Source organism: Dryobates pubescens, chromosome 17 (assembly GCF_014839835.1).
Source record: "Dryobates pubescens isolate bDryPub1 chromosome 17, bDryPub1.pri, whole genome shotgun sequence".
In the NCBI taxonomy this organism is placed as follows: domain Eukaryota; kingdom Metazoa; phylum Chordata; class Aves; order Piciformes; family Picidae; genus Dryobates; species Dryobates pubescens.
The window spans coordinates 14,970,093-14,991,239 of NC_071628.1; the positions used below are offsets into that span (position 1 = coordinate 14,970,093).

The 21,147-nt window shown below is 38.3% G+C and overlaps 1 protein-coding gene across 1 annotated transcript in view; it reads left to right on the plus strand.

The window, feature by feature from the left end:
* UNC13C (unc-13 homolog C) overlaps nucleotides 1–21,147 on the plus strand; it is a 137,562-nt gene that overhangs the window by 100,516 nt on the left and 15,899 nt on the right. Inside the window, exons 19-25 of the mRNA XM_009906444.2 lie at nucleotides 4,245–4,371; nucleotides 5,323–5,419; nucleotides 5,863–6,006; nucleotides 6,977–7,054; nucleotides 11,353–11,430; nucleotides 17,798–17,886; nucleotides 20,435–20,584. Of these exons, the coding sequence (XP_009904746.2) occupies nucleotides 4,245–4,371; nucleotides 5,323–5,419; nucleotides 5,863–6,006; nucleotides 6,977–7,054; nucleotides 11,353–11,430; nucleotides 17,798–17,886; nucleotides 20,435–20,584 (763 nt within the window). The remainder of the gene's footprint in view (nucleotides 1–4,244; nucleotides 4,372–5,322; nucleotides 5,420–5,862; nucleotides 6,007–6,976; nucleotides 7,055–11,352; nucleotides 11,431–17,797; nucleotides 17,887–20,434; nucleotides 20,585–21,147) is intronic.

A 21,147-nucleotide genomic window follows, 5' to 3' on the forward strand; every position in this document is an offset into this window, starting at 1 on the left:
GTTAAGAAACCATTGAACAAGATTTATACTGCCTTTCATGGTTTATGTGTGTTCCCTTGGTAAATTCACTTGGTCTCCCTACACCTCAATTTCCCATTTGTAAAATATAATAGCATAGTTTATTCACCTGTGAGATGTTCAAGGTGTAACTTGCTATGTTTGTGAAATGTTTCCATGTAAATGCAGAGAAAAGATTGACTATGTAGAAATCTCTTCTGAAAGCCACATTGTCATTTTTTTTAAAGGAGAATTACAACTGTAAATCCATTGTAAGAGAGGCAATGAGAGAGGTTTTTTTTGTTTATTACATTTATCTCAACACAAAGAGCCCTTTCAGAAAGACCAGTAGTATTTCATATTATCAAAATCAATGTAAATTATACATAGCTATCAATTAATTCTGTCCTGCATTGTCTTCAGCATCATGTGGGTCTACTTAAGAAGTCATTGCTATGACTTCATTGACAATACTGTGACACTACAGACATCAGACAATATATAATATTTCTGTGACAGATCCTTTTCGTTTGCTGCCTTGAGAAAATCTCCTCAGCTTTATTTAGCAGTTACTGGGAAAGTGCACAAGAACTCAAAGATGGTTGCGAAGTATTGTTTGGTCACAGGCGTCTGAGGAAAGTACCTTGGCTTACAGTCCTTCTTACAGTGTCCATTTATACATTTTTCTCTAAAAGAATGATTGCCTGCAATTAGAGTATTTGCTAGATGCAGTGTCACCAGGTCTGTGACTTCATCACAAACCAAACACACTTGCATTCCACATAATAGACTTCAAGCAAGCAAACAAAACCAAACACCTTTATTCTTTCTTGGTTACACAAGCAGCACCTGACCCAGAAGATTGATTTGTTTGTTTGTTTGTTTGTTTTCCTCAGAGCTGTTGCTTACTGGAATTCTTTAAAATCTTACTGTAAGTGTCATTTGTACAAGTGAGATGTAAGGAGTCTTTATATAGTTCTCATTGTAGTTGCCTATTACTGCAAACATGTGGAAAGCTTGTGTGCATTAGAGCACTGCCCTGGGGGAGATATTAAAGAAAACCCATAGTGTAATCAATGCTGTAAAAAATGTTACTCTTACTGGAACTGCAACAGATGAAAGCAGCTAAAGTGCCCCCCCACCCCCCACCCCCCATTACAGTTTACAGATTTTACAGTTTACAGAAATCTTAGTATTATTTTCACTGATTCATGATACAGGAACATATAATAATGTGCCATTATCACTAATAGGAACTGCAAATGTCCTTGTTTTGAAAGTCGGTAGATGAATAGGTGTTTATAAAAATATGCTGCTCTACAGGGAACTGTTCATAAAAAGATTAATAATATTTGGTTTACTATGCTGGGATTCTATCTGGAATCAATTCTGAGAAAGGTTTTGTATTTTTATTACAATTGCTACTGAGCATGGCCTACAATGGGCAGGTTTAGATCAAGACTGACTCAGCATTAATTTTGCAAGGCAAGACTGGACCTTTTTAGGAACAGTTGTCTTATGCAGCTACTACACCTGTCTTCCAGAAGTCTAAAATGGATATATTTTTATAGCAAGACTCGGTGCCAGCTTTCCTTCCAGGAAAAAAGACACAGATCTCCAAAGTACACTCAGATATCCTGTGTTGTCTCACGTTCACTTTCACTTGTGCAAGTGTTTCAGAAATTAAGAATGTGATCTGTGGGTCCTAATCTAAGTTCAGAATGCTTACAGTGATGTTTCCATGCTTTCTGACTGAAACCAGTGACCCCTCTGACATCAGCCAGTTGAAATTGTCATGGTCTGGCTCATATGGGCACCTGCTTATTCTTTGATTTATATAAACTGAGAGGGTAAAAATTGCTTCAGTTCATGTGAAATATTTTCTGATGTTCTCATAGGATAATATGGTAAAATATTCATTGCTCATTTATATGTAGCTGCAAATAATATCCTTGGAGATTCTTTTAAATATTGGCCCTTTCAAATATATGGGCAGTGACTGGCTGGAAAGCAGCCTGGAGGAGAGAGACTTGGGGGTGCTGTGGACGAGAAGCTCAACATGAGCTCTCGATGTGCACTTGCAGCCTGGAAGGTCAATCAGATCCTGGGCTGCATCAAGAGAAGTGTGGCCAGCAGGTCAAGGGAGGTGATTCTCCCCCTCTACTCAGCTCTGGTGAGACCCCACCTGGAGTACTGCGTCCAGTTCTGGAGCCCCTATTACAAGAGGGATATGAGCATGCTGGAACATGTCCAGGGAAGGGCCATGAGGATGATCAGAGGGCTGGAGCACCTCTCCTATGAGGACAGACTGAAAGAGTTGGGGCTGTTCAGTCTGGAGAAGAGAAGGTTCAGAGGTGACCTAATTGTGGCCTTCCAGTATCTGAAGGGGGCCTACAAGAAGGCTGGGGAGGGCCTTCTCAGGATGTCAGGTAGTGATAGGACTAGGGGGAATGGAATGAAGCTGGAGGTGGGGAGATTCAGGCTGGACATGAGGAGGAAATTCTTCACCATGAGAGTGGTGAAGCCCTGGAATGGGTTGTCCAGGGAGATGGTTGAGGCCCCATCCCTGGAGGTGTTTAAGACCAGGATGGATGAGGCTCTGGCCAGCCTGATCTAGAGTGGGGTGTCCCTGCCCATGGCAGGGGGGTTGGAACTAGATGATCCTTGTGGTCCCTTCCAACCCTGACTGATACTACTACGATACTATTCTTTTCAAGGCATAACAGCCTTGAGGGAAAAACCTCAGTTATTCATGATTGACTTTTATGCTCCTTTCTAATGTGTTATAATTTAGATCTAGATTTTTAAAAGGGAATTATCAATGAATGGTAATGTGTAAGTTGTATCCTCCTGAACAAGTCTGCGTATCATTGGCAGCAGCTCATATTTAATACTGCAATAAACATTTGCTTGGTTTGTGTACAGCAAACACTCTAAGTTTTTTGTATAGTCGAATAGCACATTCATGCAACGCTTGAATGAGGAAGTGTTATACATTTCAGAAATTCCACTCTTTTGGGAAGCAATACAAGACAGATTTTTCTTGATAATGACTGCGCTGGATGTGCAGTGAATGTGGTAGGACTAAGATAATTGTTCTCGGTCAAAGATGGGTCTCACTCGCAAAAACTACTTTTTATTGAGCAAGTGTTGGTTCATCTAGCTGTCTACAATAACAGATTGTGGAAAATCATCTTTGTGGTTCTGTTCAAGGCTAGTAGCCAACGATATTATGCTAGGGAGGATTTGTAGTACTCTCAGGTAGCAATTGAGCATGAAAAAAATCAGTATTTACACAGAAACTGATTTACTGATTTTTCTGTAATGCGATGAAAAGGCGCTGAAAGTGAAAATCTTAACACAGTGCTAAAAAGGCAATAAGGCCCCACAGGGGCACTTCAGAAGCAGATTTCCACAAAACTTAGTAACTCACTTCATAGTAATGTGTTTTTGAAACACTCATGCATGTTAGAATGAAGCTGTGTAGCATGTCAAGTGACTGGATGGGAAAGTCTGCAGAGCAGAGAGGATAAGAGTGGATGAGCAAACATAAGGATCATAATCTTGGAAGAAAAATGGACATTTGCTCAAAACCAGTTAAATCACATACTAAAAGTGCAGAAAATGTTTACAAGTAGCTCCATGACTTCTGCAATCCATGATCACCTGCATATCCAGTGTATCAAAAACAGAAGGACTCTGGAAAGGTGGAGAAGCCCATTTGAAAAGTTTCAGACCCACTTTAATACACTTTTCTACCTGTGCCGTGGATAAATTGGATGGCTGCATCGCTGTGGAGCTGTCTCCTCCTCCTTTTTCTGAACTATATGTGTTAATTTACAAATGCAGGTATGATGGATTCATACAGGACTGGTATTCATAGTTGTTACTTCATTTGGCTATTATGACTAACTTGCCACCTGACACAGCTTCTTAACCCTTCTGTAAAGAAGAGTCTAAAGAACAGGAAGTCAGGAAATTTGTAGGTTTTTTTTCCCCACTGCAGTGAAAAAAGAAAGTTGAAAAGCCTAACTTACGTTCTTCTCTTTGCTTTGCTTTCTTTTTCTAAGGGTACTCAGAACCTGAAGGCTAAAACCATGGGCATGACTCCTTCTAAAAATCTCAAACCAACCGTGCTTTAAAATGCAAGTGCTGCGTTATTATGTCACTAGTGCACTGAGGCACAAGAATGTTATGTACTGTTGGAATGCTGTTAAATGCTCTTATTTCAACTCCTTCTATTGCAGAACATGAAAAACAGCGGCTATGCAAAAGCACAGATTATATGAATTTGCACTTCAAAGTGAAATGGTTTTATAATGAATATGTGCGAGAGCTCTCTGCTTTCAAGGATGCAGTGCCTGAATACTCTCTGTAAGTAGTGTATAGAGAAGTCTCCTGTGAGCTCAGCCTTGGTGCAAGGGTTATTTTGGTTAAATATTTATGATCAAGTTTGTGCAAGATCTCAAGATGTGTACCACTGACAGCTCTCTACTTTTTGCACTTCCTGCCCTTTAGTTCTTCAGTCTATCAAATGAAGTAGTTCAGGTACTCACATGTAATTAGCCATTTCATAGGACAGTTTATTTGACAGCTACAACTGCACGTCTTCATAGATGGCAAAATAATTTGGCAAGAAAGTGCCTGAGGAAGGTATGAAATCTGGGAACAGCAGCAGTGTTAGTTATAGGCTCTGGAATTTGCTTTAACCCAAAGTTAAATAAAGATACAATGGTAATAGGGTATGCTACTGAAATTATTCTTACTGCATTGGGTTAATATTGAAGCTGCTTTTTTCATGTTTGCCTTTCCTCCTGAGATTAATACATTTAGCCATTTCTTTTCATATGAGCTATCTTTAATCTCATTCCTTAATCTTCTGAAAGTCTGCTGATTTGCTGAGATGGTTTTTTTTTAACCTCTTATTGCATGAATATATTTTTTTTTACTAAACTACAGAAAGCACAGCTGATGTTTTATTGAAGCCATGCTTTATCCAAGTTATTTCATATACAACTAAATAATAAATGATAAGAAACAATGTTAATAAAAGAAATTCTAAGTGCAGAATATGATCCCCTGTGAAACACAGACACATTTTCCTGAGAGCTGTTGCTAATTGTGTATCACTAAAGTAGAACAGTTAGAGTGCTGTGAAACTGAAGCCTGAAAGACTTTGGTAGCCACAGTGCCTTTGGTGGAAAATAATTTTGAAGCTTTGTAGCAAGTAGAGCAGATGTGAAGGCACAAGATGCCAAAAAGCATCTCTGCTCTCAGAATGCTTATGAAATATGTTTACTTTACAAAATTGTTTTTCATTGTCAGGTGGTTTGAACCATTTGTCATTCAATGGCTGGATGAAAATGAAGATGTCTCAATGGAGTTTCTTCATGGAGCACTAGAAAGAGACAAGAAAGATGGGGTGAGGCTTGAGATTTAAAGAAAAGAATAAAGAAAGTAGTAAGATGGTTATTTACTTTTGCAAAACCAGAAGTATATTTGGTCCCACAGCATCCTTGTTGGACCTCAGAACATACACAGTCCATAATGGTTTTTGAAACAATCCTGTGAACAAATTCCTCTTCTAATTTCATCTGCCTAAATTCCCTATAGGCTGCAGCCCATGGTTTCACTAAACTCTGATGTGATGCTGATGTCATGAAGGAAAATTTTGGTTATAAGAGGTCTGAAAGTAACAGAAATGTAAAAAGCCACATTTCTCAGAATGACAAATGAGACTATTATTATTATTATTATTATTAAGTACTTTTTACCCCTCTAGGAAGAATTTCCAGTGTAAGAAAATCTGTTAATATAGTCTTGATCTCTGAACAAGCATTAATTCATTCAAATGTTTCTCTTTAGTTTCAGCAAACGTCGGATCATGCCCTCTTCTCTTGTTCTGTGGTTGATGTCTTCACACAGCTCAATCAAAGCTTTGAGATAATCAGGAAACTGGAGTGTCCTAATCCAGAAGCACTTTCTCATTTAATGAGAAGATTTGCAAAGGTAAATTAAAATCAATGTATCTGAACTAAGCCTCAGAGAGAGTGACATTGTGTTGCCATATACTTAAAACCTAAGTAATTCCAATGATGTTTAGAATCAATCTCTTCTATTTCTGACTGGGGATCCTTAGAAACACACACTGGCTGTGGCTCAAGACTGTTTTTCATGCTTTTTGTTAAAATTTTTTACCAGTTTGAGAATTTCCCTCCTCTCTGAGAGTTCATATTCATATATGTTGTACAATAAATTATTATTGCTAAGCACTGATTGCAATTCCATTAATGGAAGAATTCAGTAAAGTGCAGTTATCTGATTAGTCAGTACAAAAAAAAAGTATGTTGCTTGAAGCCATGAGATTTTAGTTCTTATTCACCTGCTGCCTGATAAACTCAACTCACTTAGGCCAGCTTCCTATTTGGATTGAAACATTTCCTCACAAGCTTTAGATTTCCATTATAGTCCTGATGGCTGTGAAAAAGTTTGCATTTACATTTATTTCTGTTCTTCCATTGTGACAGTTTCCCATTGACAAACAAGGTTCCTAGTTACATGGTTATTGTAAGGCAAGCTCATGTTGCCAGGCTTTGAGCAGTGCTCTCCTGCTCTTTTTTCACTATGTTTTTAATCTATGCATTGACATCCTAGAGGATTTTTTTTTTTGAGCTTGCTACTGTTCCACTAAGTATGCAAGGAGTACAGCTCTCAGTACTGCTCAGGAACAGTGTGGCTAAAATTAAAGTATCTCTGCCACTGAAGATTACATTCCTTTAAGGAAAAACCCACCATCTGTTGCACAGGGAATTGAAAATCTGCTCACAAGTTTGTTTATATTCTATCTTTAAAAAAATAAATAAATACTATATCCTAAATGTGTAAACACCAGTGAAGTCTGCAATTTATATAAAGCCTCTTTTTTCCATTTTATTCTGTGATTAAATTTGCAATTTAAAATCTTTTTCTCCTTTCCTAGACTATCAACAAAGTGCTTCTTCAGTACGCTGTAATTATTTCAAATTACTTCAGCTCATATTGTGATAAGGACAATGTGGTGAGTAAAAGGCTGTGCTTTGTTTCTGCCTCAGAAATTACCTGTTGTTGTTGCGCTCTACTTTTTGACCACTTTCGTATACGACAAAAAGCATGAAGGGAAGAAGGGATTTTTGGTTTGCTGTGTTTTTTAATAAGGTCAGGATGTTTTCATGGCTGCTTATATGGCTGTGTAAAAGGTGGAATTAGTTAAGAATCCCAGTTAACAATTCCAGTCTTAAGGTAGAAATAAAATTACGAGGCAGCCAGAGATGCACCCTGGATAACAGCCATATACAGTGGTGAATATGGTGGCTTCATCTTTTTTACCAAACAGAAGAAAATATTTTTGTTCCAGTTTTCATTTTGTGTGGACTTGCTTCTCTTTATCAGGTCATTCTTATTTTATTTTAATTATGAAATGGTTCTTATCTTGACCCACAAAGTTTACTTTTTTTCCAGTTCCTCTCTCCATCCCATTGGGAGAAGTTAGGAGTGAGCAAGCAGCTTCATGGTGCTAAGTTTCTGGCTAGGGTTAAACCAGAAAAATTACAAAAGACTAAACTTGTTCATTTTTCAGGCTATCAGTATTGGGATATACTTATATGATTCTGCTCATTTTGAAGGCTTTTTCTAAAGGAGAGTTAACAAATAAAAATACCAGACTCAAAACCTGATTATTAAATAGAAGTTTTATGTACAGAGGAGTGACTTTAATGTACGTAGAAGTGTCACATCTGGGATTTAACATCCCACTTTGGTTATTTTCAAACTTGAAGCCCTTTGCAGTAAAAACAGTGAAAAGACTCATCTTAGTAGATTGTCACACATCTTTCTTCTGGTATTTCTATGTACTTTTAGCATCTGAACAGAGTAAAAGCATCAGACCGCATTTGGCAATCATTGTGTAAGCAGAATTAAATCTTATCGCTGTAGAAACACGAGGGAATGTGCCAGCTGTAGAATAGAGTAGCTCAGCTGGAAGGGCCCTACAACAATTTTCTAGTCCAACTACCTGAGCAATTTAGGTCTGACCAAAAGTTTAGGTATGTTATTAAGTAAGCATTGGACTCTTCTCCCTAGTGTCAGGTGGCAGAACAAGAGCAAATAACCACAAATTGCACCAGGGGAGGTTTAGATTGGGTATTAGGAGAAATTTCTTTACTGAAAGAGTGATCAGGCATTGGAACAGGCTGCCCAGGGAGGTGGTGAAGTCCCTGTCCCTGGCAGTGTTCAAAAGCATGTAGACATGGCACTTTGGGCCATGGTTTAATGACCATGGTGGTGTTAGGTCAATGGTTGGACTCGGTGATCTTGGAAGTCTTTTCCAACTGAAACAATTCTTTGATTCTAAGGGCACTGTCCAAAAGCCTCTTAAACACCAACAGGCCTGGGGCATCACCTACCTTCCAAGGAGGTTTGCTTCAGTGTTTGACCACCCTCTCAGTAAAGAAATGCTTCCTAATACCTAGATGAAACCTCCCCTGATGCAGCTTTGAACCATTCCCACACATCCTGTCACTGGATACTAGCAGATATACGATAGACCAGCACACCACATTGCCAATTTCCTCCCCCTGCCATGCATTTCTAACTTCACAAATACACCTTCTGCATATTCCTTACTTCTGTCCCCTTCAGGGCAAACACGGAACTGAAAAGAACACAACAATCCCTCCCCAGTATGGAGAAGTGAAAGTATTACATGTCTTCTGCTTTAATGTTAGTCAAGCCAAGCTGTTTCTAAATCCGTCTCTGTATTTGCCCCAATATGAGTTGTAACTCTTCTCAAAATTTAATGTCCAAAACAAATGGATATTTTTTTCCCATTTATGTCAATTGAATGTTAACATTAAATAAAACTTACTACTTTCCAAAAGAAATTAGTTTTGATACGTAGTGTTGAGTCATCGCGTCAAACTGTCTGTGTAGTCTTTTGGCCTGTCCAATGGGATTGCTTTAATTGCTGGAGTGATGGATTTCTGGAGTCACACTAGTGTGCTGTTCTTTTCTAAGGCTTCAGGTGACATGAATCTCATTATGGTATGAAGTGTCACATCAAATGCCTTTGGGGGCATAACTTACTTTTAGCAGAAGCTACCTTTTTAAAATACATACATATAGCTTAATAAAAGACTATTTGATCTGGTGATCTCAACTACATTAAAAGCTCATCTCCTGCATTAGAGTTGATAGAAGAGATTAAAACAGATACTTTTTGTGATTAAGATTAGACTTTTCTCTTTTTTCAAGTCAGTACTTTTACTATTTTTATTAAATGTGCACATAAGCTGTGCAAATAAAAAGCCACCAAAGATGCACTTCATAAAGACATGTATCTAATGTAAAAATAGCTTATCTTCCACCTCCTGTCAGAGTTTACAAACAAACCTGATTTTGTGTATTGTACTTGTCACTCGCTTTCCCATGTTGCTGCATCTGACTGGCTGATTCCTGTTGCTGAGAACAGCACTCTGAAGGGCAAGGTGATAATGAAATAATAACAGTGTATTTAAGCTCTTCTTCTGTTATTTACTGACAGCAACAGAACATTTTCCTTCGAGCCAAGGTAGCCTTAGGGTCTGCAGCAATTCTGTCTAGCCTCAAGGAGAACTGCCTCAGTACGAAGTATTTATCTCATAGCTTCAATAAATTGCCAAAGACTTTTGCAATTCTTTTGAACAAAAGCATCACGTTACCATGTTCAGCTACTTATTTCCCCATCAGAAATCATAATTATTGACACTGCAGATCACTTCCAGAGTAATGAATGTCTGAAGAGAGGAGAAGAGGCACAGGAGAAGAGGACTTAGTAGTCTTAGTAGTCATAAATTAATGGAATGAAGACAAATAATAGTAAAGAGGGGTTTGTGGCTTTCCAGGAGACAGGAAGAGAGGTGATAGTTTGAACTCTGTACCAAGCCAGCTGTCTTTTGCAGGAGGACAAATAGCATGGCTTACAGGGAAGCAGTAATCTAAGTATTAAGAAGTTAGATCAAATGTCTTTTTCCTTCCATTGAGAAGGACTCTGACACCAGAATACTTTGAGAGCAATGCAGAACTAATTAAAGCTGCTACACTGGAACATGCTATTAACTAGAAAGGTAAAAATTACTATCTATCACTGTAATGGTTCCAACACTGTCTTCTGTGGAAAAAAACACAAACGTGTTTTACTGAAGTGCATTCCTTCAGCATCCAAATGAATCTAGTCATGTACCAGAACACACTGACCTTGGCCAGGCAAAACTCTTTTAGCAAGTATTGTCCTGCCAGTTTCCCAACATACCACACCAGCATGTGAAGTCATCTGAGTACACAAAATTCTAATGATAAATCCTTTCTTCCAAAATTTGGAATAACTTGCTTAACTTTATCCATGTTTTACTTTTTGCTTTATATTTATCCAGCAATTGCTGCCTTTTATACTATGCCTTTGTGTGCTGCCTTAAGAAATGAGGTTAAACAGCAGTATTTTTTAGACTAAAATAATATGTTTACGAAATTCTGTTGCTTAATTCATTCACCAACTTTTCAACTTAATTTCAGAAATATTATTCTGTTATAAACAGAACTGCCTGCTAATTTATTCAACTACTTAAGCATCAGGCATTTGCTGGATTGCAGTTCTTCTGCAGCTTTCTGCAAAGACTGGGTCTAGGAAGCAAGCTGGCAATCCCTTTCCCCTAGCCTATTTTCACTGCAGAAGTATTTTGATTATTATTGTGTCTGCTCTCCAAGAGAAAATAATGATTATTTCACAGAATTGTCAGGGTTGGAAGGGACCCCAGGTATCATCTAGTTCCAACCCCACTGCCATGGGCAGGGGCACCTCCACTAGATTAGGTTGCTCAGAGCTACATCCAGCCTGGCTTTAAAAACATCCACGGGTGGAGCTTCCACCACCTCCCTGGGCAGCCTGTGCTAGTGCCTCACCACCCTCATAGTGAGGAACTATTTGCATTATTCCACCAGATGTAATTGTATTAAGCATGACTAGCAACTACATGGGATATGAGGTTCAGGATGCTACTGAGCTCTGAAAACCACCCAATTGGTTAGTTTTCTGAACACAGCACTGTCTTAAGGACATAGTGTAGTCAGTGGCTGCATGGGTTTGCTGACTGGGCAAGAATTGTGAATTAAAGTAGAAAGGGAAGACAGCAGTTGTGAATCTGCGATTCTGCTCTTAAAAAACACCATTTAATGTATGCAAGGCTGCCAAAGAACTGGCCTTCAGCCCAGGGGCTGTGAATATACTCATTCATATATAAATGAAACACAACATGCACATTCTCACATTTGGTTCTCTCTTTGCAGCCCTGTATCTTGATGAACAACATTCAACAATTAAGAGTCCAGCTTGAGAAAATGTTTGAGTCCATGGGTGGGAAGGAGGTGAGTCGTATTTGAATCCTGGTTCATTCAAGGTTCCTTAGAGATCATTAGCACCATGTTTTCAACCTAGTCACAGCTTTCTCTTCTACTTGCAAAGATCAAAATATTTTTTTTAAAAGCAAGTCCTAAAGAACTATTTAATGTCCTGGCAAAATTCCACAGAAACTATTCCACAGAAACATGCTAATGATCTGTAAAGTTCAACCAGCACTGAGTGTTCTGTGTTGCAATCTGTAGTGCCAGCTTTACTCTACTTTGCCTTTCTCTGTATCAGTATGTTTTGCCTGTATCTGAAAATTTTGTAGAATATGTGCTTTGTGCTTTGTCTGTAATGTGTCATGTCTTTGTCTAATGCCTTTGACTTGCAATCCACTGAGCAGAAGAAAGAAGGAGAGAGATTCTCTTATGAGGTTTGTGATAGTAAGCATCTTTTATTATTCCTGACCATACTTTCTAAGGCTAAGAATAGTCACATTTCCTACGAATTTCCATTGATGCATTTGTGTAATTCCCTACGATCTCAAATGTAAAAGAGTTATGCTTGGGCATTCCGCCGACACTCTTAATTGAAAAGTTTAACTAGGTAGATAGTGTAAAGTCTTTCAATTTCTAAATCTGTAAAACATTCTCAAGTGCACTTTTCAGTATCAGAGGTCCAGTTTGTATTCAAGATTTGGTACCATTTCACCAAGAGCTGCTACTTAACAGTCCAGGCCATGCTTTGTTTCATCTGCTTTTTATGTGAGAATACTTTAAAGTGCCTTAAGTCCTGCCAACAGCAGGACATAAACATGAGCCTCAATCCTTTACCGATTATAGTCCTTGAGTGTTTTGAAAGCTAATGAAGACATTAACAACTTTTCAGGCTATAGAATCCTATATTCTTGTTAAAATAACATTTAGATCACAAATATGGTATCCTTATTATCAGAGGCTGGCTTTAAATAAACAAGTTACTCATCAACTTTTTCTCATAGACACTGTAGTTTGATAGTTTCACAAAGCTTTGTCTTTCCTTTTGCTCCCAATAGCTTATTTCATAAAAAATACAGTGGGGACAAAAGGCAATTTAAGTTTTTTCATAGCAGTTTTCTTTCAAAATCTCTCATCATCTTTGCTTTGCCTTTTGATGCTAATAAGGGTGAATTAGTAAAGGTGTTACAGTATCAAAGCAATATTACTGACAAATGTGGTGCAGCACATTGAAGCTTGAAGAGAATTCTGAGATTAATTTTTTCTGGTTTTTTATGTGTTAAGTGCATCTCATGGTCCAAGCAAATAAAAACCACCAAAACAAAACACACCAGAAAAAATGCACTGGGGATTTGTTTGTTTCTTAATAAGAAATTGTTTGTTTTGTTTGCTTTGTTTGTTTCTCAGTAGGTTTCCTTTCTTGAAGTACCTGCATGTTCCATTTTTTCTGTCGGCCACACTGAAGTGCCCGTATCATGTTTGTCCTCAGAATGGAATATTTATTCCCCTAGCTATTCCAAAAGCATAAACGCTAATGGCAAATATGCCTTAATGAACCTGTACTTATAAGAAACAAAGCCAGCCATAAACCCTGGAAGCCGTTTCCTTGCAGGGAGAAAATAGTTTAGTACTTTGCTTGTAGAGCACGTAAAAAGTCAGATGATTTTCAGGGGAGTAATGAGACCTTTTCCAGTTGAAAGGAAACTAATTCTAAGAAAACTTAAAGGTTGTTAATCTCTTCAGTGTCACGTTGTGAGCAGTATGTCTTTTAAACCATGTAGTCAAAATACCACAATCAAGCAGCAGTTCTGCCTGCAAGCAGCAGTAGGCCTGTTGTGTATTGCAGGGCAGGGAGCTCTATAAATAGAGAAAAAAAGCTGGGCTCTCAACTCCCCTGCCAGTAAAGTAAAATAGTCTGAACAATATGAGTTTCTTTATTAACTCTCCTCTTCTGCTGTAGCCAAGCTGGAAGTATACTTTAAAAATTATATAAATGAGATCAGTCTGCCATAATGAGGTAAGAGTAGTAAAGTGAGATCCAAGCATCTTTTCATTTTTTTGAATGAAGTCTAAAATGGTGGGAACAGATAAAATTTTGGTTTAGCTCCTGTTTGTTGCATCCAAAAGGAGTGCATACGTTTGCACTAAATCATTTTTTCATGTCTTGACACATTGGAAGCTGATAAATGGGAAAGAAAAGTAGTTCATGCTTGTGTTGCTTTTCATCAGAGGGCAGAACATGGCAGAGATGAGTTACAGCAATTGGGATCAAGAAAAGTAAATAGGTGGAAAGCAAAAGCAGGTTGTTTATGTACAACAGCATTACACTGACTGTAGGTAAATCATATTTCCACTCTGGTAAGTTCAGTTCCAACTCTGTGTATTGCTTAAGAATTTATACATGATACTATATGTGGTCCTAGAGACTGTTGGGATATCAGAGGCTCAGACTTCAGCAGAATAGTTCTGAAGTGTCCATCTTTAAATCATTAAAGCCAGAGGTCTAAGTGCCTAGAGCAATAGCAGCCAAACATCTAAGAATGGTTTTCATTGAAGCTAGATTGTTGAGGTCAGGGGGAGCAGGAAGGATGATGTCTATCAGAAACAAAAAGGGCCAGTAAAGTGACAAATCTGTTAATCACCTCTATCTTTCCCAGATGTAGATACAATATGTAAATGTGTTTTCTGAAGAGAAGCAACTAGGTGGTTCCATTAGGAAACTATAAGCAATTAGACCTCTGAAATTTCAGGTAATAGGAATTCAGATTGGAGAGGTTCCATTTAACTCAGGCAAAGCAATTTGTATCTCTGTAGTTTCCTCCCTTTCTGTGGGAGGTTAACATGATTATGTTCATAGAAGCACACTTAAACTACAGCATGGAATAGTTCAATCTACCATAATATCTCAAAAACAGACAAATGAATCCAATCTGTAATTCTTTTCCAAGGCTTATATGCATTTAAAAAAACCCCACATTTTTAGACAGGAGGAATTTGGAAACAATGACATTCAAATATTTCTTCTTTCATACTTTTTCAGCTGTTCAGCAAAAGTATTTTCTATTTCTGTTTAGCATTCAGAAAAAGTCAGACTTCTAATTATCTATTTCATAATCCATAATTCAGATCTTATGAAGTGTGCCAACTAGTACGAAGAGTTAGAGATTGCATTTACTCAAGTTCTTACACACTTGCCTTCCTAAAATAACCCTGCACTATGCAGAAGTAGATTGTCTCATGAAACAGAGATGGCTGGTTTTATTTTTACTCCTTTGATAGTAAGCAGTCTCAACCAAGTCAAGAACACTGAGGAATTCTCTTGAACAATGCAAAGCCTTAGATAAATCCATTAATCTCTTTATCACTGATTTGTCTCACTGGGAAACTTGGCTCCTTTTCTTGGTGGTTTTGTGATGTGTGTTTTACTGCCTCAAGTAGTGAGCGTGGTGATGTCGACCTGCGTAAGTCTAGCAGCATGTCAACTTCAGTAAGCACAGTACATTTCCCACACAATGCTTTGCTGAGAGTAAGCAAGCCTAGCATAAAATGTGTTAGCAGGAGTTGCTGTAATAATAGATCCTTCTAAAGAAGAGATAAAATTCCTTGTTGAGCTTGCTGTTGCAAAACTGTCATGTTTTTGCACAACACAGTCATATTGTGAACTACAGCCTTTCAAGATATTTAAGAGTGAGACAATAATCCTCACAGTTTCCACTTTTTTCTTTTTTTTTTTTTTTAGATATCTGGGGGCTTAAGTAAGGAGGCATCATAGCTGAATGTATTTTTATAGTAAAAAAAACCAAAAACAACCAATTTATTAATTTACATATGAAATACAAGCTATAAAGGAGATAATTCACAATGGCTAGCGTATGATGCGCCAAGGTACCAAAAGCTGACTTAGTTATATCTCCCCTGTACAAGGCCATCCTAAAGCTGTCTTTACCATTTGGGAAGTACATACAGAATGTCATAGTATAGAGCCATCATAATAGCTCCCATCTTAGCTGTACCAAAGCAGAAACAAAAAGCAGGTCGTGGCTGGGGTGTATCTGAATGATGCCAGTCGAGGGCTTTGCCTGAAGACCTTCTGATTTTCCCTGGGAAGTAACTAGCAGTAGGCATGTGGTAAAATAAATGAAAAGTGCACATTTTAGTCCTGATGAGACACTCAAACTGCCATGTTTTCCAGAAGCCAAACCAAAATAAGAAGAGCATTTAAAAATCTTGCTAACAAATGCTTAGTCATCACAACAGCCCCAGGTGATGAGTACCTGGATGGTCAGCCCGCATACCTCTTTGTATTCCACTTCTCCCTCTGACACTGCATTTATAAGCATGAGCATGTGTATACACAAGGCTGGATGTCCTGCCAGACGCTTCCAGCTGTGCACACACAAACTTGTTCATGCAATTTGTGAGCACAAAGTCTTCTAAAACATCCAGCACTTGCATGCACCTTTCTATAATACATGTTATCTCTACAATCTGGTATTAGTATTTAATTAAATTTTGGGCAGTCCAATTCCAGGTGAATTTGCCAAATAAATTGTGTTTTCTGGTTATCACAGCAACCTCTGATAGGTAGTAATAACATTGCCTTTTGTAGTCTCTAGCTTGTGCATGATCCAGTAAGAAATGTTGAGTCTTCTGCCTGCCTGGTATTTTGTCCTTCCTTTGGTGTATGCCATGTTCAGTGTGAATGCTTGTGTGCTCAGCTTTTGTTAAATGTTAATATGCTAATTTCTGTTAATTTCTGATTTCTGTGTATATCCCACCAAAGGAAGCAGAATTATTCCCTAGTGAAATGCATTTCCTGAACAGATCTTTGCCTCTGTTAGTAAACCCTAGCTTTGTAAACTAATACAGACATTTCAGTAAAAGTAGCTTTTTTATCCCTGCTTTTCATATGAACAATCACTTTAACTATATGACCTGTCAGAGTGTTTCTGCTAAGGAATCTACTAAGACATGAACTGGAGAAGCAGCAGAACTTCTTTCAATGCAAATTAATTAAAAACTAAATCATTGAGTAGTCACAGTGTTAAAATATGAGCTTGTCTAACTACAAAAGTGCAACAGATCACTGACTATCTTCTGAAGTATGTGGGGCAGCTCCCCCTTGTCACGTATTTCAGATTGTTGTCAAAACCTGTAATGAAAATCATGGCTTTTCTATATACTTAAACCACACACAACCTCTAAGGAGAGAAAGGATGGCCAAAGATCAGAACACAGTAGATCTTTGAAGGTGTTAATAGTTCTGTTTTGCTTTTCTTTATTTTGCCTTAGAATTCTGTACATTGTCCAGCATGCTGTGACACAGCTTTCCCTTGTCTCTAAAGTATGTTTAAAAGAGCTAACCTGCTGCGCCACAGTACTCTGAAGCATCAGATGAAGAATCGGCACTAAAGACTATCCACACAGTTAAATCATATGAAAATGCAGACCTGATTATGTGTTCTAAATGTGTGATTTCCATTGAAATTGTCAAAAGATCTGCAGCTGCACTTACTGCAAAACACAGTCCAGAATATGAGGATCATTCCTGAAAATCATTCCTTCACTATTTATACGAGAGGTTAAAGCTCAAGGAGACAAAAAAATCTCTTTTTTCTTTTTTTTTTTTTTTTTAATTTGGAAAAGAATGCACAGCAAATTAGCTGCAGGATTCATGCATGGATCCCACACCCCCATAAACACGAAACTAGATTTCTCTCCTGCATTTCTATTTTTTCCTATTTTTAGCAAACCTGTATCAGAGGTCTGGGAGTTCTCCCTGTGCGTCAGAATGTGTTGCTCGGTGCTTGAATTATGTATGTCTTAATGGCCTTTAGAAATAGAAGTGCTGAAATTCAGTAGATTCCCTTCCCTCATACTGTGTCAATGGAAGCAGCATGGATAGTCTTCAAGCCATCTTTACTAGCGCTGCTTGTTCTACTTTTACACTGCATTAATGGGAATATGGAGACATCTTCCACGCAAATCACAAAAAATTCCTGACAGTGCTGGAAGGTGCAACATTAATTAAAAGACAAAACCATTTGCCACACCATTAACATGAGCACCAACTTCTCAAGCATCCTTCTCTGGACACTCCTTGTGACTACCATTTGCCTTGTAATGGTAGTTCTGTTCTTGTGACTCCCAGCATGGTTTGCACCATCCCATAGAAAGCCATTGTGTTTAATGGCACTGGTTTTATTTCTTACACTTTATTTTTTCACTATTAACTATCAAATACTGGATTTTTAGGCCTACTAAACCAGTCCTGTGTTGTAACAAGTGTTTCCACATCTGGTTTTCCATACTGCAGTGTATCATTGCATATAATTCTTAATTCATTAATGTTCATAGAAAACCCAGAACCACAGTGTTACTTCTCTCTTTGCAGCTGGATCCTGAAGCTAGTGTTGTTCTAAAAGAACTTCAGGTGAAACTTAGCAGTGTATTGGATGAACTCAGCGTAACATATGCTACAAGGTAATGAACCTGTCTTAGTGCAAGCCTTAGAGAAATACTCCTGTTCAAAACTACCTCATTGCTGAAGTCTAGGTGGCTGTTTAGATGTCTTGAGATATAGCTTGCTTCTGCCCTGATGGCATGCCTTTTTGTGTGTCTATGTGCATAGGGTGAAATATATAGCAGGTATCTCACTGTAAAGAAAACTGAAAACTGTCTGAGCATGAGCATGTTGTAGAGCTGAGGCTGATAACTTTCGTTCTGCTTTTGGGGAAACAAAAATCACTGATGTTTTCCTGCTTGACAGAAGATTAAACTTTTCTGTCTGACCAAGTTTATGTTACCTCCACAAACTGACAGCTTTTTCCAAGTGGCCTGCTTCATCCAGGAATATCTGCCTATGCTTAGCCTGCTTCAAATGGTCACTGCGAATGGCCTTCTTGGGTCATTTCCTTGACCTGTGCCTCTGTAAAAATTGTCTACTGATCCTTACTCTCAAAATTTTTCAGGGTGCACACTGCAGTCTGAGTATAGTCCTCCACCAGCACTGCCTGTTCTGTAAGAAGCTGCAAGTTATTTTTACTTCAATTTAGAAAGGAATCTAAGAGGGGTTAGCGCTGTAGTGGTCTTCATTAAGCAAAGTCTGTGGTTGTCTATTTAATCCCCTTGGTGAACCATCTGGGTGAAAAGTGTTCACTTTTTCTGAGCGTGCTTAGCTTGTCATATTATCTTGCTCTATTTTTGCTCCCGGGCCCTGTTTCTCTGATCATTGACTGTACATGAATATTATTTCTTTCCAGGGCTTCTTTCTCAGTGGGCCAGCTAGGTTTCTACAAAAGAAAACCCAGGAATAGCTTAACCTAAGATATGCTCCAGATAGCTAGAACATTCCTTACTGGGTCAGTTTATCACTGGGATGTGTGAGGTTAGCAATGTTAGGAAGATGTCTAGCATCAAGAAAAGCCAGTGCAATATATTGGCTTTTGTTGGAGGGACTGGTCCCAAGGATTGACATGGGCAGCTTCAATAGCAACTTCATGTTGACTTTATCTAGGGCTTTGAAGGTAAGTACATGTCCCAGTGTACTTGGAAAAGTTTTCCATTTTTTCAGTGTTTTCACTCTCTTTTTATGATTTCACTGTGCTTACTGCCTTATTCTAAATTTACTTTTCTGTCATAGCAAAAATGCTTTCACTTCCCTCAAGCTGATCTTTGCCATTTACCTTTTCACATTAATAGGCCTTGTATACTTATGCCCTCTGTTTTACATTTCTGTTCAGAAACTAATCCTAAACCCGTTCAATTCATTATAAGTCAGTTAATAAACCAAATTACCATGTGTGCAGAGCCTTATTCAGCCTCTGAACTGTTGACTCTGATTAACTGCTGTTCTGCATTGTTTAAATACATTGACCAAAGACTGTAGCACATCAATGACACTGGAAGACTGCCAGACACATTGCTTAGCCAGATCAGTTAGGAACAGTTTTCAGAAAAGCTGAACAGGTACAACTTGAAGAGCAAGTATTTGGTCACATGCACCTTGAAGTGGAAAAGATTCTATCCATGAGGAAGAGTCCAATTACTTCTCAAAATGCTGAGACCTGTAGCTGTTTAGTCATGAAAAGACAAGACTGAGAGGATATCATATCAATGTCTATAAATATCTGAAGGATGGATGTCAAGAAGATGCTAGTCTCTTTTCAGTGGTGTCCTGTGATAGGAAAAGGGGCAACCGTTCCAAACTGGAACGCAGAAGTTCCATCTCAACATGGGGAAAATCTTTTTTACTGTAAGGGTGATGGAGTCCTGGAACAAGCTGCCCAGAGAGGTTATGGAGTCTCATTTCTCCTGAGATTCCCAACACCCATTTGGATGTGTTCCTATGTGGCCCATCCTAGGTGATCCTGCTTTGCCAGGGATGTTGGACTTGATCTTCAGAAGTCCCTTCCAACTGCTACTATTCTGTGATTCTTAGAGGGCTTTTTTATAAACAGTAAAATAGTCCAAATGTTTTACCTCTGTCTAGTTGCAAAGAACTAAGAAAAGCTTCCCATGGCACTGACTCTGTGTGAAACCTAGGAAAAGAACAGGGCAAAATCAGTAGAAGATGTCTACTTGTCCCCAAGAAGAATATAAACTTTTGGTTCATGGTAACTGTCAAGAGACAAATCATTTGTGATCATGTTCCTCTTGCCCTTTCACACCATAAATAAAATCTTGAGAAGTTGATGCTAGCTAATAGTCAATCATACCCAAAACTACAGATTCTGATACATCTTTTGTGTTTGGAAAATAATAATTCAACACCAACACCCTTAGAAATGCATAAAAAGCATAATGACAGAATGGAAATAAAGGGGGGGAGGAGGGAACTAAAAAAATGCATATGAATTAGTTATGTGAGTTACAGTCCTTAGGAGGAGTTATTGTCAGTCTGAAGCACCTACAGTATCTGGCATTTGTGAACTTTCCTTCCTTGCAGAAGAGTTAAATCTTGTTAAAGAACTTGGTGCACATTATGAAAGTTTTATTCTCTCCCACAATTCTTCCATTGTCCATTCTGTAGTTTCCAAACTATTATTGAAGATTGCATAAAGGAAATGAGCAATGAACTGAACCAAATGAGAGGAAATGGGAATGCAGCAGCCAATAAGAACAGTGCAGCCATTGATGCTGAGATTGTGCTTCGACCTCTCATGGATTTCCTGGACAAAACGTAAGCGTGGCCAGCTGGTTTGTGTGGCACATTACAAAGTGGTGCTGCAGTCAGGAATATTTGCTTTCATCCTGCAGCATCCTTAATACTTAGAAACACTCTGTAGTATTTGTAATATTTGTGGTAGCCACGTGTGCAGCATACTATGCTCAACCTGCTTACTAACACTGAGCAATTTGTACATAAACTCTATACTTGCTTTTCTAGTCAGGTTTTGAGTCAGTACAAAGGACTCTCTTCCATGTACAATCTCTCTTCCATGAGATGTGGCATAAAAAAATTTGTATTCAATGAAAGAACAGAATTAAATGTCAGGCAAGGACTTTACTGTAGGCTGGCACCAAATATCACTCTGTTTATTAATATACATTTCTGCGTCCCCAAAAACCTGGTCACCATTGGAAGATTTACACAGCAGCTCTATTTTATTATTTATTTCAGTCAGTAGAAAGGCAAATTTTCAGAGTCCTGCATTCTCACCACTGGTAGTAGAGTATGATTGCAGAGACATGCCAGCATATAGAAATAAAAGCCCCAAATATGCTTTAGCTAGCAACACCTAG